Source organism: Dendropsophus ebraccatus, chromosome 10 (assembly GCF_027789765.1).
Source record: "Dendropsophus ebraccatus isolate aDenEbr1 chromosome 10, aDenEbr1.pat, whole genome shotgun sequence".
NCBI lineage: Eukaryota > Metazoa > Chordata > Amphibia > Anura > Hylidae > Dendropsophus > Dendropsophus ebraccatus.
This window is the reverse complement of record NC_091463.1, coordinates 46,108,088-46,125,208: the sequence shown is the minus strand read 5'-3', so window position 1 is coordinate 46,125,208 and position 17,121 is coordinate 46,108,088. Positions and strand designations below refer to the sequence as shown.

At 43.8% G+C, this 17,121-nt stretch overlaps 1 protein-coding gene across 3 annotated transcripts in view; it reads right to left on the bottom strand.

Moving 5' to 3' along the window:
* OGT (O-linked N-acetylglucosamine (GlcNAc) transferase) overlaps positions 1 to 17,121 on the bottom strand; it is a 31,426-nt gene that overhangs the window by 3,118 nt on the left and 11,187 nt on the right. For 2 of the 3 annotated variants that reach the window (XM_069986191.1, XM_069986192.1), the window contains exons 3-17: positions 16,596 to 16,839; positions 15,471 to 15,539; positions 12,902 to 13,018; positions 11,729 to 11,808; positions 10,517 to 10,712; positions 4,560 to 4,700; positions 4,372 to 4,472; positions 4,136 to 4,289; positions 3,937 to 4,038; positions 3,057 to 3,236; positions 2,177 to 2,335; positions 1,930 to 2,019; positions 1,715 to 1,840; positions 1,228 to 1,398; positions 270 to 386 (exon numbers count right to left, since the gene is read on the bottom strand). In XM_069986191.1, coding sequence (XP_069842292.1) covers positions 270 to 386; positions 1,228 to 1,398; positions 1,715 to 1,840; positions 1,930 to 2,019; positions 2,177 to 2,335; positions 3,057 to 3,236; positions 3,937 to 4,038; positions 4,136 to 4,289; positions 4,372 to 4,472; positions 4,560 to 4,700; positions 10,517 to 10,712; positions 11,729 to 11,808; positions 12,902 to 13,018; positions 15,471 to 15,539; positions 16,596 to 16,839 — 2,047 coding nt within the window. Of the gene's footprint in view, positions 1 to 269; positions 387 to 1,227; positions 1,399 to 1,714; positions 1,841 to 1,929; positions 2,020 to 2,176; positions 2,336 to 3,056; positions 3,237 to 3,936; positions 4,039 to 4,135; positions 4,290 to 4,371; positions 4,473 to 4,559; positions 4,701 to 10,516; positions 10,713 to 11,728; positions 11,809 to 12,901; positions 13,019 to 13,976; positions 15,343 to 15,470; positions 15,540 to 16,595; positions 16,840 to 17,121 lie in introns of those variants that run through there. The other variant, XM_069986193.1, reaches the window with a different exon arrangement.

Genomic DNA, 17,121 nt, shown 5'->3' with positions numbered 1-17,121 from the left:
CACAACTCACAGCTTTCATTTTACCAGAGATTAAAGCTAAGCTTACATTGGTTGCTATGGGCAGTTTACACCAGTGTATATTTAATGCACATTAATAAATTAAAGCCAAATAGTTAAATGATAATTCAAAGCACCACCTGAAATTGGATTTAAAATTGATAGAGATGGATAGATAAAATATTGGACCATCACAGTGGATTCAAATATAAAAAGTCAGAACATGAACAAAAAGCACAAAGGTTTAGTAACATCATAAAATGTGCTCTCACCTTTACGATTTTTACATCCGGAAGAGTTTCCAAAAATGCTTTTAACTCTATACCATTCAGAACTATTCTGTTGTCATAGATATGCCCATTGGATTTGAAGTCTATCACAGCCTTTTTCTGTAAGAGATGCGAAGTTATCAGTAAAATCTCTATGAAGGAAAAAAAAAAATCTATTGCCACATTCTAAGGCCCAGTTATGTGGGGGACTTCGTTCTCTTTCTTGTAAGGTGAATTCACAAAATAACACCACTCACACTTTTTAAAATTAACCCCTTAACTTATGATGACGTCCCTGGATGTCAAGATGGGTTAAGGGATGTACAAAAACCAGCACAAAAACTAGCCAAACTGCGAAATCGCTGATTTTTGTCACATCAAATCCTGAAAAAATTGTAATAAAAATGGATCAAAAAGACACATATACGCAAGCAAGCTACTGACAAAGTAGTTGTTCTAAAGAGTTCTAAAGATGGTAATAGAGCAAATCAGCAGTCAAATAAAAAGTTATATGAGTTGCCTATCGTTGTAATCGTATTGGAATCGTGAACAGCATAAACACAAGTGGATGGCAATTATTTAATGGCAAATAATTAATATTTTAAAACAAGATCTGTATTGAAATAACGGCCATTATTTGCTATTAATTGGCAGCCTTTCACTCAATTTCAACTGTGTGGGACAATAGCCTTTGTTTTCAATCCACTCCTGGTTTTGGTTGCAAAATACTGAGCAAAAATACTGTGTGGGAACATTACCTTAAAATATATTGCTCCAGATCAGGATCTAACTATACCTGTGTTACTAAAATAATCTAATATATAAGTAAAAGGATAGGGCCCTTGCAGTAAGATTTTCTAACAAAAGCTACAGACGAATGTTGTTTAGAAAAATGCCAGAGAATTAACACAAATCTTATTTTTAAACCCTGAAGAATAAAATCATTGGACAACATAGATACCTTTAGATGAGGGAACATGTTGGCATGATCTCCAATGAAAAAAGTGTTAGGCATATATGCCATTTTTTCAGAGTACTGTTCAGCAACGTCGACTGGAGAGGTCTCTTTGTCAGTGATAATATAATCCATGAATGGTGCCCCACTAGTTCCAGGATATCCCAGCCACATAGCCTTAAAATACCAAAGCAAAACAAATGATCAACCAATTTAAGTCTTAAGTTAAAAACATAGACAGTAGTCCCATTTCTAACTTAGTTATTGTAAGAAACACAGTAAAAAGAAAATATTTTCTGCCTTATGAAAAATACATATTCCAATTTCTTAAACATAATTCTTAGCCCACAATTAAATCTGTACAGATATACTTACATGGGAACCTAAACTATTGATAGGCCTTAACTATCGCAGGTGGGGCAACCACATTAACTACATACTATGTGTTTATAAAAAAAAAAAAAAAAAAAAAAAAAAAAAGCTGCTTACACACCTGAATCGGGGCTGCTCTCAGTGCAAATAGCTCATTCCTTGCTCCTTTGGTATAGCCATTCATATTAATTAGAATATGGACTCCATCTTGATGTATGCGGTCAGCTGCTTTTCCATTACAAGGAATCTAGAAAAGACAGGTTTAGATTTAAAAACTAATTTAAAGCTACAACACAAAAAAAGAAAAGACATTTCAGAGAGAGCTAGAATTCTCACCTGGGACAGGTCAACAAAGTGGTTTGCTTCTGCCATAACTTTCACCCGAAAGTTTGTGCCATCATCAGGACTAAGTGCATAACAGAAGACCTAAGACAAAGACGAAGAAATTTGAGTTCTAATAAAATTCAAAACTATATCTGCTATATCTAAACACATAAACTTGTATCATATAAAGAGAGATGCACACAATACAGAATGCATGAATGATATTAAGAACTATCAATAATGCTTAACAATTCCTTACCTCAAACTTATCTGAATTATGCATGCCAGGTATTGACTGCATCAAGTGAGAGGTAGGGTGATTTCCAAAATCTGAGCTCACGTATCCCACCCTTAGTCTTCCATCACTGGCCTTCAAATCTTTTGGATGCTCATAAAGCGGCTTGTGAAGAACATTAATCTGCAGGATAACCACATTATGTATACCAATTACTACAAGATTTAAACGTCAACTCTGGCGGTTTTTCCCCCCTTAACTAACACACTTTACAAAGTTATATAACTTTGTAATGTATGTTAGTCACCTGCCTGTAGCCTTTCCGCCTCTTCTCCCCCCCCCCCTCCCCCGGAAGTAAAGAAAACAACAAACAAACATAATTACGAATTTACTGTCGACCCCGTCCTCTTCTCCCGCTGCCATTTTTGACGATGTCATCCTCTACACTACACTACACTGGTCATCCTCTTCTTCCCAGTCTTCCTTTAGAATGAACAGGATTAAAAAGGCTGCTGGAATGCATCACATGGCTTCCAGCTTGCTCAGCTCTGATTGGTTGTGCAAGCTGGAAGCCATGTCATGTGATCCAGCCAATGAAAAGGCTGCCGGGGCACACGTGCATCGGCAGCCTTTTCGCTCTCATTCAGGCCGTGAGACCCCGGAAGTGAGGAAGATGATGAAGACGCGGACGTGGTTGAAGGGGATCGCGAATGGCAGGATTTTTGAATGGCGATCGGCTTAGGAGGGATTTTGAGTATAGGGTCTGTGTCTGTTATTGTTTGTTTGTTTTTGCTGACGCCGGAGTTGTCCTTTAAACTTAGTTACATAGTTAGGTATTCCAGATTTATTACTTGCTTAACCCACAAAAATAAATGCACAAATAATGTACACAATGCTTTCCTACCTTGTCTAAACACAGGTTTCCATGCCTTTCCGCAATAGCTTTCCTGAAAGCATGAGACAATGGATAGAGCATACTATGGTGTGGATGTACAGATGGCAGTCTGTTCTTCTCCAGCTGATCTGCAACAATACTGACTAATTTCTTCATTCGCTCATCGTAATCAGTCCAATCGCAGACAATCTGAAGAAAAAAAAAAGAAAAAAAAAAAAATCACATTATTATAACTGGGTAAAGATATGCTTTAAAAGCACCCACTGGGCTTATCCGCAGTGCATTTCTCGCAGCAGATCCCTGCCCTGGACACTATATGGGCAGACAAACTCTGGACATCCCGCTGCAAGTTTGTCAGCAGCCCACCCTGTTAACCCCCCGGCACCAGAGCGTATACATCACTTGATCCCCGCTCCGGGGGTTCCCGACAGGTCCCACTCAATCAATGAGTACACTGCCCCACCGCAACGCACTGATTGGCTAAGCGGGACATGAAGACGCCAGGAGCCGCTGAAGCAAGCCTGAGCGGGGAGCAGTTGATGTTTACGCTCCGGTGGCAGGGGGTTAACAGGGCGGGCTGCTGACAAACTCACAGTGGGATGTCCATCCTGCTGCGAGTTTGTCTGCCCATAGTGTGTACAGAGCAGGGATCTGCAGTGAGAAATCTACTGCAGATAAGCCCAGTGTGTTTGTACCCTAACTGTACACTGCAAAATATACATCACAAAATAGGGCAAATCTTGGCCCCGGTTTCCCTTAAAACTCAGGCTGCACATGCAGTAATTTTCCATGGAAACTATTGGAAATAAACACTTCCAATTGCTCACATATTACCATTACTCTAAAATGCGCCTGTAATCAATTGCATCAAAGACGACACATCTCTTACCTGAAGACAGTGTGCCAAGTTGCAATATGCATCTGGGAAGTCTGGTTTAAGCTTCAGAGCAGTTCTATATGAAGCAATGGCTTCTGGTATATTACCAGAGTCCTAGGGGAAAACAGATATTTAGAAGGAATAATCTAAAATGTTTCATGTTTTCAATAGTGTAAGTGTAATTTTAAGCACAGATTAAACATTTACTTACCTTATGAATGGATGCAAGGTTACTATGAGCATCAGCAAATGCTGGATTGATCTGTATTGCTCTTGTATAGCACTGCAATGCTCCTTGGACGTCTTGCATCTCCTTCAACGTGTTACCCATGTTTGAATAAGCATCAGCAAATGTTGGACTGATTCTGAAAAACAAATTGATTGCATTAGAAACCATGTACGCTCACACACACACAAAAAAAATAAAAAATCATCATATAAAGTTACCGAATGGCTTCCTTGTAATGCATCAGAGCTTCCTGAAGCTTTCCTTGTTGTTGCAGAACACTGGCCAGATTAGAATGAGCTGCTGCAAACTCTGGGAAGACCTAAAATATAAAATTAATGTGTTTCATAGATTCTTTTTTAAATAGAATAAAATGTTAGGTATATTTAACAACTAGGTCAGTATGTACCTCAAGAGCTTTCCTATACAGACGCACAGCCTCCTCAATATTTCCTTGTTCTCGCTTAATGTTGGCGAGATTATTTAGAGAATCAGCATGAGTTGGACAGAGGCGCAGAGCAGTATTGTAGCATTCTTCTGCATCAACCACCTTAAAGATTAAAAAAAAAAAAAAAGTTAGTATAAAATTTAGTTTATCACCAGCTCTATATAAACAGAACAGGGCATCTAGCTACATGTAGTATGGGTTTGTCACTGGACTATTCGCAAAGTGTAGGGCCAGTAGCGAAATAAGGTGGGGGCAGAGGGGGCTGCCGCTACGGGGCCCACCCTGGCAGGGGGCCCAGAGAGGTCTCCGGAAGTTATTGGCTGTAGTGGCCCCCCTGCACAGTGAGCGTTCATGCATGTTATATGCATGACCGCTCACTGAGCTACAGGAGCAGAGAGATCAGCCATAGACTGATGTCTCTGCTCCTGTATGCATATTCTGGGGCGTGCTACGCTAATCGCATACTGCCCACTGAATATACAGGCAGAAGCAGGGACTCCAGTGTGATGCTGGACTCTTTGCTTCTGCACTATAGGAGCCCCTGCTGTCAGCTGTGTCTGTGCCCTTATAAGGGCGCACAGCTGACAGGAGGCTCAGAGCAGGGAGACATCAGCAGCTGGGAACAATTGGTGAGGTGAGTAGCTGGTTTTTTGTTTTTTTTTACTTTCACTTTGCTGAAGAAAATGGAGGACACAGGAGGAGGGAATATAAGGTGATGTGGATACAGGGGGAATATGAGGAGATGGGGGACACAGGAGGGAATATGAGGAGATGGGAGACAAGGAGATGCGGGACACAGGAAGAGATTATGAGGTGATGGGGCACACGGGGAATATGAGGCAGGGCTCCAGACTAAAAAATTTACCTGGGAGCCATTGGCTCCTAACCTGAAAAATTTAGGCGCCAAATAGAATATTTGGTCGCCAACATTTTAAACCATGTAAAATTAATGTTATGTTAAATGGGACTTACTGTGTGCAGAGGCCACGGCAGCAGCCTCCTCCTCCTTTAGATTCTTTCTTTTCTTAGTTTGAAAACGTTCAACATGGAAACTTGCAACTTGACAACCATATACAGTCTGACAACCATATCCAGTCTGACTCAGTACTTCAGCCTCACTTGGCTAGCCTTTTAATGAGGCTTACTCTTCTGAACTTGAACTTAAAGGGAACCTGTCGACCCCCGTGCCGGGGTGACAGGCTCCCAACCCCCCGTTAGAGCCCCCTATATTCACCTCATCGCGCCGGGTCCCGCTTCTGAAGATGGTCGGGTCACGGAGATCTCAGCCGCTGCAGCCCGGCGTGCGCTGAGAGATGAGTCCAACGCTCATAGAGAATGATGGGAGAGTCCAGCGCTCCGTCATTCTCTATGAGTGTTGGACTCATCTCTCAGTGTGCGCGCCGGGCTGCAGCGGCTGAGATCTCCGTGACCCGACCATCTTCAGAAGCGGGACCCGGCGCGATGAGGTGAATATAGGGGGCTCTAACGGGGGGTTGGGAGCCTGTCACCCCGGCACGGGGGGTGACAGGTTCCCTTTAAAAGCTTGCAACAGTCTATACATACTGAGCTAGACTTCTGACTGCAGCCATAGTGACCCCCCACAAGATGTGTATATAGATAGATATATCTCTCACCTAGTGACTAATGCAAGTGACCCCCTACAATACAGACACCTGAGGGGCCCTGATAATAATAATTGTGCATATATCTATCTCCCAGTGTCTGCAGCCAGTCTGCCCTACACTTATAGATGGCCCCCTCCCCTTATAGATGACCCCCTCTACCCCCATTATAGATGCCCCCTCCTCCCCCCCATTATAGATGCCCCCTCCTCCCCCCCATTATAGATGCCCCCTCTTCTCCCCCCCCATTATAGATACCCCCTCTTCTCCCCCCCATTATAGATACCCCCTCTTCTCCCCCCCCATTATAGATGCCCCCTCTTCTCCCCCCCATTATAGATGCCCCCTCTTCTCCCCCCCATTATAGATGCCCCCTCTTCTCCCCCCCATTATAGATACCCCCTCTTCTCCCCCCCATTATAGATGCCCCCTCTTCTCCCCCCATTATAGATACCCCCTCTTCTCCCCCCCATTATAGATACCCCCTCTTCTCCCCCCCCATTATAGATACCCCCTCTTCTCCCCCCCATTATAGATGCCCCCTCTTCTCCCCCCCATTATAGATGCCCCCTCTTCTCCCCCCATTATAGATACCCCCTCACCTTATAGATGCCCCCTCTCCCCCCCCCATTATAGATGGCCCCCTCTCCCCCCCCCCATTATAGATGCCCCCTCTTCTCCCCCCCTTGAAGATGGCCCCTCTTCTCCCCCCATTATAGATGCCCCCCCCCCCCCTTTCCTCTATGCTAAGCAGTATTTAAAAAAAAACAAACACACAAACTCACCTGACAACCCGCTCCCCCGGCGATCCTCTTCTTCTTCGGACGCTGTCCCCGGCTGATGCGCGGCTGCCGGGGGTGTCCCGTCCTATCCCCGGCAGCGCGGCGCATCAGTGAGCTCCCTGTACGCCGGGGCTGTGACTTCTGACACAGGAAGCGTCTCTGACGTGCGCTTCCTGTGCCGGAAGTCAGGGCCCCAGGCAGCTCACTGATGCGCCGCGCTGCCGGGGATAGGACGGGACACCCCCGGCAGCCGCGCATCAGCCGGGGACCGGACTTAAAGAGACAGCGCGCCGCCGCCGGGGCCAGTCGCAAATGGCGCCCAGATTAATAAATCTGGGCGCCATTTGCAAAAAGTCAGTCGCATTGGCGACCATTTTGGTCGCCATCTGGAGCCCTGTGAGGGACACAGGGGGAATATGAGGAGATTGAGGACACAGGAGGAGATTATAAGGTGATGGGGGACACAGGTGGAGAGGATTATGAGGTGATAGGGCACACAGGAGGGGAGAATATGAGGTCATAGGGCACACAGGGGCTGTTATGAGGAGATCGGGACACACTGAAGGGATTATGAGATTGGGACAAGGAGATTATGGGGGGACACAGGGAATTATGGGGAGATTAGGGACACCAGGGGAGGGGATTATGAGGAGATGGGTGACACCAGTGAGGAATTATGACTACATAGGGGCACAGGATGGGGGATTATGACAACATTACGAGATGGGGGTTTATGAGGGGATGGGAGGACAGGTTGGAATATGAGGAGATTAGGGACACAGACAGAGGAGATTATGAGGAGGGGGACTATGACAACATGATGAGGTGGTGGGGGGAATTATAACTTTACATCCTGGCAGGTAGTTCCTAATACCTAACCAACCCTAAGCCTTCTAGGCGTCCTAACCCACGGCCTGCCATTATTTTAAGGAGGGGGCCCACTCAGACTCACTTGCCCCCCTAGGCTGAACCCCTAGCTACTAGGGATGTCACGATACCAGAATTTTGAGTTCAATACCAATACCAGCTTTCTTATTTCGATACTCGATACTAATTCGATACTAAATAAAGTTTGGAAAAAAAATATGTAAAAATACAAATATAATATATATATTTTTTTTTTTAAAAAAAAGGGAACAGGGATTATTAGAACCTTTATTATTATTATTGTTTTTTTAATGTAAACTTTTTTTAAACACTTTAATTCCTCTCCACCCCGCAGCATATCTCCCTGTGCCCAACTCCCAGTATACCTTCTTATGCACTACAACTCCCAGCATACCTTCTTGTGGTGATTTGTAGTGCACAAGTGGGTATGCTGGGAGTTGTGGTGCATAAGAAGGTATGCTGGGAGTTGTAGTACACAAGGAGGTATGCTGGGAGTTGTAGTACACAAAGAGGTATGCTGGGATGTTTTGTCGGGAGGCTGCTGCTGCACAACTGCAACTCCTAGAATACCTCCTTGTGCACTACAACTCCCAGCATACCTCCTTGTGCACTACAACCCTCAGCATACCTCCTTGTGCACTACAAATCCCCAGAATTCCTCCTTGTGTGCAACTCCCCACAAGAAGGTGTGCTGGGAGTTGTAGTGCACAGGGAGGTATGCTGGGAGTTGCAGTTGTGCAGCAGCAACCTCCTGACACAACTTCCAGCAGCACAACTTCTTGTGCACTACAACCCCCAGCATACCTCATTGTGCACAAAGAGGGATGCTGGGGGTTGTAGTGCACAATGAGGTATGCTGGGGGTTGTAGTGCACAAGGAGGTATGCTGCTGGGAGTTGTAGTGCATTAGCAGCCTCCTAACACAACAACTCCCAGCAGCATACCTCCTTGTGCACTACAACTCCCAGCATACCTGCTTGTGCACTGCAACTCCCCACAAGAAGGGATGTTGGGAGTTGTAGTGGACACAGAGGTATGCTGGGAGTTGTTGTGTCAGGAGGCTGCTAATGCACCACAACTCCCAGCAGCATACCTCCTTGTGCACTACAACCCCCAGCATACCTTTGTGCCCAAGGAGGTATGCTGAGAGTTGTAGTGCACAAGAAGGTGTGCTGCTGGGAGTTGTAGTGCATTAGCAGCCTCCTGACACAACAACTCCCAGCATACCTCCTTTTGCACAACTCCCCACAAGAAGGTATGCTGGGAGTTGCTGTGCCACTGTACCGGAGGACCCCGAGGGAAGGGGGGGCAGGATTGTGGACACCGGAGGGTGCAAGGGACCGCATTGCACCGGCAGGTCCTGGGGGTGGTGCGGGGGACCCGGCTGCAACAGTGGGTCCTGAGTGGGCTGGGGGGGGGGGGGGAATAGTTAAATGACTGCCGCCCGCGAGGTCGCGGGCCGCAGTCATTAGCAGTGGGGGCCGCTCCATATGCAGCAGACTCCTGCTGCATATGGAGCGGCTCAGGAGGTGTTAATGCCGCTGTCAGGTGTGACAGCGGCATCTACCCTGTTAAATAGCCGGCACTAGCGATCGCTATGTGCCGGCTAAGTAAATTTGGCGCCGCCGGGAGCGGAGAGCGCGCGGGCGGAGGAGGGGACACCGGGGGCGGCACAGAGAACATGGCTGGCGCTCAGGTAGCCGCCGGCCGTGTTCTCTGCACCATACTTTATGTTAAGCTGCGTTATTAGGCAGTTTAACATAAAGTTTCGATACCAGGAAATCCTGGTACCGAACCTTTTTTATGCCCGAAATATCGATAGTAGTTTCGATATTTCGGTGCATCACTACTAGCTACGCCCCTGAGTAGGGCAGTTCTGAGGGGAAAAAAGGAAGGGGAAAAAACAGAAGATTTTCTACTAGACCACAGCTCCACCACAGTGGTTTTTTTATAGATATAAACTGATCTGCAATCAGACATTGGCTGACAGCTGAATTAGGAGGCAGGGCAGCATTGATTTACGAAGAAAAGGAGGGGGAAGGAGTGGTGAGGTGTGCCAGAATGTGGCATAAATGCTGAGGCACAACTCCTCATTGACACTTCGTTACAGTAGGAGTCCATGCAAAATCCACTGCAAGGACAAATTACCAAAAAGGTACCATGCTCACTAGGGGACTGTCAACTACAGCACACTGTCAGCACCTCAGATATGGCCCGGGTACTGACGGATTCCCTTTAAGTTAATCTCTAAAGGTTAAAGTGCATTTTGGGTTCATCCTGTAATGTCACCTGCAAGTCAATATGTTTTGTGCATGGATGGATTTATTAATCCCAGTGTCTATATTGTTAACCTGTTGCCCTTGGTTACAGCCCCCATTGGGTATACACTAAATTGGGTCACCCATGCTCAGTTCAGCTGCAGTCTCCTGATCTGTCCCATTAGGACTGGCAGTTATTCTTTACTGCATTTGTAAGCAAAGAGGATTGTGGGAAAGTGTGTGCACTGTTGTATGGCAGGAATGTAAGGTATTTTACTAAAAACACAGCACATCTATACTCCTTTACATGCTTTGCGGGGCAATCAGATTAATAAGAAACACCATATAACAGTCAGAGTTTCTACTTACACTGCCTTTTTCCTTGAGAGCATTGGCAAGATTACAATAGGCATCAGGGAAGTGCGGTTGAAGTTCTATAGCTCTTCGGTATGTGTCGATGGCAAGATCAATAAGCCCTTGTTCATAGTAGACACAAGCCAAATTTCCATGAACCACAGCATGATTCGGGCTGAGGCTAAGAGCTCGTAAATATGCTGCCACAGCTCTACAAGACAAGATAACAAAACATTCATTTACACAAAAGGAAAGTCCATTCTTCTCTTACATTTTTGGTTTAGTCCCCTGTGAACTGTGCAAATCCAAAAAGGAGGAGATCATATTATGACTAGGACAAAGAGTGTGTCACCAAATACTGCTTTGCAATCATAAATCCAATTAAACATTCTGACGCATTTTCTTCCAGTCACTTACACCACAGTCATCCTAAATTTTAGCTCATATTGTAATATTTGTTAAGCCCTCTTAAAATACTGGATTTTAGAGTTGATTGTTCCTTCATTTGACTGCACCCAACACAGAATCTGACACATTACAGCTTCAGCCTCTAGACTCAATTCACATAAAAGTAATTGTTACTTTGCATATGATGTGAAGGTGGACTATCTATAAGTCTATATATAGGTGTCAAATATGCATGACAAGTCAAAATAAAGTCAGCTGATCTTTAATGCGGTGTTGCAACAACATTCCCCCAACAGAAACCCAAGCTAGATGCCTCATAACAAAAACTAATGGCCTCCTATAGGGGAAAAAAAAAAAAAAAAAAAAAAAAAAAAAAGGGGGTTAAAGGGGTATATTCATCCGGAGTAGTTACACCCTATCCACAGGACAGAGCATACCTAAGACTGCAGGGGGTCCAACCACTGGATCCCCCCCATGAGAAGTAATCCCACCTGGAGCTGCAGGCCACTCATGCACACCACCGATCCATTTGTTTTGTATGGAGTCACTGAAGACTCAAAAGAGCAAAGATAGAAATACTTTGCACTGTCTCTCCACACTGTGGGGGCTACAGACGGGCATCCCGTTTGCATGTGGGTGGGTGAGTCTTCCTAGCACCATAAATAAACATCCAGCAAAGCAGCTGCAACTCAGTGTTGAAGTGCAAATTTATTCAGACAGGTATACAGGTATCGGTATACAGGTATGACAAATCACATAGCAAGTGCGTTCCACAGTAAAAATGTCACTCATAACTTTCTAGGAGAAAAAAAAATGTACCTGTCAAATATACGAGCCTCTTTAAGGACATTTCCCAAATTAATGTAGGCGTCCAGAAAATTAGGATCGAGAGTTACTGCCTGGAAACCAAATAAAAGATTAGACATCAAATAATTCGGCTCAAATATTTGTGTACAAAAATCTCAATCTCATAGAAAACTGGGACTTCTGATATTCTTAAAACATCATAAATAAAAAATGTACTATTAATATGCAGAAAATAGCTGGTAGCACAGAGGTCATTGAGTTTGCTCTTATGATTTCTGAAGTACTTGTGATGACTACACAACTACTAAAATGTGACTATGTCAAAGGATGATAAATCTAAATGAAGTCTAATTGTCCTCCTGACTTTAGAGAACAAATGCACGAGTGGAGGTCCACAGGTAGAACAGGTTCAGGTCTGCAGGCGCTGGTACAGCAGTTTTGTAGTACTGGTGCAGTACAAAGTCAGGACGTGTTCCTAGGCATTACTTATTTATCTAGTGCATCTTGAACTTGATAAACGGGTAATGCCTAGAAACGCGCTGTCCTAAATAAACATGGATATTACTACTACTCGCATAGTTTGTACTGCACCAGTACTACAACACTGCTGTACCAGCACTAGCAGACCCAAACCTAGTCTACCTGTTCAGGAGGACCGCAGAGTTGGGAGGGCAGCGGACGGCACCTACTATAAGCACCCAGTGGTGCCATGCTTGTAGCACTTTCGCACCAGGTGAGCATGTTACCTATCCATCACCATTGCCCCCAGTGCTTTGTGGGGGGCTAAGTGCGCCATGCGAGGCTTCTAAGTCTCCTTCTAGCCTTCGCCTCTACACTTTAAGGTCTCATACAAAGATCATATGCTCTTGTTTTGTAATGGAAAGATCTAGCTTCTGGCCACAGACAAGAACCTCCTTTCCCCCCAAAATGATGAATTTACATAGATTAAACACCCCTATGACCATCACTTTTCTGTGCAAATGTGGATGGTCTTCACACAGAGGTTTTACCGTATACTAAGCAAAGAAGAAGGGCAAGAACACTTGTATTTTAGCAATAGTAAGTCCTCAAGTTACCAAACTGAATTAACTGATGCACAATAAAAAAAGAGCAAAAAGCGGAGAACACCTAAATGGCAGAACATGTGCTGCATTGTACAGACTTTAAATATAAGATGACACTTACCTTCTCAAAATGATGAATTGCAAGCCAAATCTCTCCTTGTGCATTAAATACACACCCAAGATTACTCCATGCAACGGCAAAGTTTGGCTGTGTCTCAATTGCTTTTAGGTAACAAGCCTTGAAGGGTGTAAGCACAGGTGGGGAAGAGAAGGATGGGATTTGGAGAAAAGAAAAAAATAAATGTTAGAATACATTCTCCAAACAGCAAAAAGTGAACCTGCAGCATAGGCTCGCCAGCGCTAGAGACAGTGCGCAAGTCGATGAATCCTACGCCAGCGCAAAACCCACACCCAAACGCAAGCCACCATTACTAAGTTAAGCCATTATAGAGTTAATTACGTTTTACTAACTGATTTACATAAATCACATAAGAGAATAAGTACAATGTATTCTTATTGTAATCTAACTAGAGGACATTATTACTTAGTTCACAAATAGTTATGAGTGAAATCTGGAATGCAAAAGATGGCACAGAAACCAGAAATGTTAGGCTTGCAAGCAGGTCTGGGTCCCTGTAATGCAGGCGCAAAAATCGCAAGCGCTTCCATGCTAAAGAGCAATACTACGCTATTGGCGCAAATCGTCGACGCTCTGGCAAAGGTAAACAGCCAACCTGATTCATTGACCCAATGTATAGGACAAAAACAGGGAAATGAATATCCCAAGCCCTTCCTCCCATAACCATGGACCCAATATTTAACACACTACGGGCTAACCATCAAATTGGCTGTTCACTTGGATTCCTCCCCACGCAAGGCGCAATTCGCAGCGCAGCCTTTGCGTCACTGCAGGCTCACAGCGTATGATGAGGAGCAGAACGATTCAGTCCAAACAAAGAAGAAATAAAAAGGAAAAAAAATAATGAACATCTGGAAGAGTTAGAAGCTTACATCTAAACTAGCTCCAATTTCTCTTATATAGTATATTTTCCTTTAAAGAATTGTGGCCGTTGGTATATAATTTTGTACTTTAATTGCTTGTAAATAAAACATTTCAAGCCATTTTTGAAGCCACAAGACAGAAGGATTCAGGCATGGAGCAAATGGTTTTGTTGTGGCATTTACAAACCCGTTACCATATTTCTCATGTGACTTTTCGGTGCGTTCCTTGCTGGAAGAGGAGGAGGTGCATGTCTGCCTAGATCCAGGCCTCGAGCTCCCTTCAGCGAGGCACCTTACGCATGGAATAGCAGTTTTCACCCACCTGAAACCTTCTAAATACAATATCAGTGATAAAAACCAAAAACAAGAGAGAAAATAAAACAATATCATTAGTAAAAGATCTCAACAAAGCAAGTGAAATGCTTTTGGATATGCTCTATGATTTAGACAAGGACATAGCTTGCTTTCATGTTTATCATGCAGGAAGTTCAGGGGTGGTGGGCAAAGTGCATGACTGGAAGAAAGGCTCTCAAAGTCTGCTCATAAATTTTGGTTTTAGTACGAGGAAACAGCTGGCTTGATATTGGAAATGCACTGATTACAAAGAAAGTCATATTTGTTTCCTTAATTCTTTGCCACAGAAAAGTCTCTCATACTAGGTGCCTCCAGAACTCTGAAATAAAGAAATCAGCATCCTATGCAGGCGCGGTTTGCTCCTATTGCGAGTGACGCTAAAGCAGCTGTGAAGTGCAATGTGTTAGCTGTCCATTTGATAGGTTGAGAACCCCAAAACTTCGAAAAATTCAAGTGTACACATTACTAGCCCATAGCTTACAGATACTTTTAGACCAGTATTCGAGAACCCACCAGTAATATATTTCAGTCTCACTAACTAAAAGGTCTCATGACAAATGGACAGCTACTTTGCATTAACACTCCATGCGATTGCATGCGCGTGGAATTTGGAGTAACCGAGGATATTCACACTTGGCCTCGCATTTCTCCCAACTCCTTTCCCTAGCGGCGCACGACGCACAAGGTGGCTTGTAACAAGAAATCCAGAATTACAGTTCACAACCAAGTGCAAAGCTGTAAAATGTATTAAAAAGTCATTTCCAATATAAATTGTTTTCTTTGAACTTTAACTGCTAGAAGCCACCTTCATAAACAATTGTTTTCTTTCCATCAGTCCATTTTCTTAATACAAACCAGCCTCAATCCTTCTTAAGCACATTATTCTTTACGATGGTTAAGTATTCTGAATCAGATTTATTTTCTTTCCTAACAGCCTTTCTTCCATAAAGAAGAAACATGTACTGCGGGAACAGAAGAGTTTAAAAAAGAAAAAAAAAAAAAAAAAAAGGTGGGCTCTTTGGTTGTGGGCTTTGTAGTGCCTCTAAGTTCATCAGCTGAGATGACCTAGTGGACCAAGACCAATTGTAAATGGCTGACAATTTAAGTTATGGTAAGAATTAAGGAGTACCTTGGTGAATTGGAAACCTTCACATAGGTTTACCAAAGATGGACAGCTCCTCAATATTTGGAGGCGCTACGCTTCTTAATTTACAGCCTCATTCTATTAGGACACCGCAGTAAACACTGTATAAAGCTAAACTGTGGAGAACTGATGATTCAGTGCACTGATGCTGCAATAAAAAAAAGTTAATGTCAGGAAACCAGAAACGTACCTTAGCTTCCTCTAAGCGACCTAGGGCTTTAAGCAGATTACCCAGGTCACTGCGCACACAGTACAAATCCTATCAGGAAAAAAAAAAATATATAAATACATAAATAAATGAATATATAGGGAAGAACAAAAAGTCATGTGAAACAAACAATGATCTAGAAGACGTGAAACTAGTCTACTAGTCTGACTACTGTAGAGGTGCAGAGCGGTACACACCAGTGACCAAAGGTGTCTTGGAATATATAGCGAATTACCGCAGCACTTCAAAGTGTTGGTGTGCTTGTGTGTTTTTTTTATACTTTTTTTTTTTTTTTTTAAAACAATAAAGAATATTCATATTTTCCCTATAAGTGCTTCCCTTTTGTTTGTATATATTGAATTGTGCGTTGGGATTTTTTATTGTGTTGGGGATTTTTTTCTTTGTTGATTAAACCTGGATCTCCTGCAACGTCACAACCCAGACTAAGGGCCCTATTCCACGAGACGATTATCGTTAACGATAAACGATCCAAACGACCGCTATTACGAAGGACCTGAAATCGTTCACCCATTTACATGGAACGATAATCATTACTTATGATCGTTCTTGCGGTCATCTTGTCGTCGCTATTACGTTCGTCACTACTGCGAACGACATCTTATTCAATGCGAACGAGCATGGATAAAAATAGGTCCTGGTCTTATTAAACGATCAACGATTTCTCGTTCGGTCGTTAATCGTTAACTGCTATTCAAATGAACGATTATTGTTTAGATTCAAACAATTTAACGATAATCTGAACGATAATCTTCCCGTGGAATAGGGCCCTTAGGAATACCCGCTCAGACAGTCAGTGACAGGCCGGGCACCACTGCAGTCACTGACTGGCTGAGCAGACTCTTCCCACTAGGATGACACCGGAACAAGGAACTGGAGTTAAGCGGCAGTCAGTGAGCCTGTGATGTGCCAAACAGAGGACGTGCAGTCGACAAATATTTAAATGGCTGGATGCGGCCCAACTGCATAATTAATCATGGCTTCTGTAAGCACAGCAAACGAACACCAATTTTGCTGATCAACACTCGCTTACTTCTTTGCACAGCCCCATATTGAACCCTATGAAAGGATAATTACTGAATAACTTACAGGATTGTACTGAAGGGCTGACACATAGGCCTGGACTGCACCCTCCATGTCGCCAGCTGCCACAAGAGCCGCAGCAAGATTGATATATCCATCAATGAAGTCCGGTTTCAGCCGTAGCGCATGCCGATAGTGCTCAATGGCCTCCTGCAGCTGTCCTCTTTCTTTATAGACATTTCCCAGGTTGGAATAGGCTTCTGCAAGTAGTGGATTCTGCTTAATTGCCAGTGTACTAAAATGTGCTGACCTGTAAAAGACAAGCAAAAGCTTACAGCAAAATTAAACAGAAGCTGCAATTAAAAATAACTGTGTCTACCATTTATTACAGATTCTATTTCTTTTTGACTCACTGTTAGCAGAAGGAATCTAAGGTAATTCTGCAGCCCAGTTTAGTTCTAAATGTCAACTTAAGGGTGCCTTCACACCTACCGATTCGCAGCGTTAATAACGCTGCGAGACGGCTAGGTCCTGGCAGATCATTGTCAGTACATACATGCAGCGGTCTGAACAACCGCTGCGTGTATGTAAA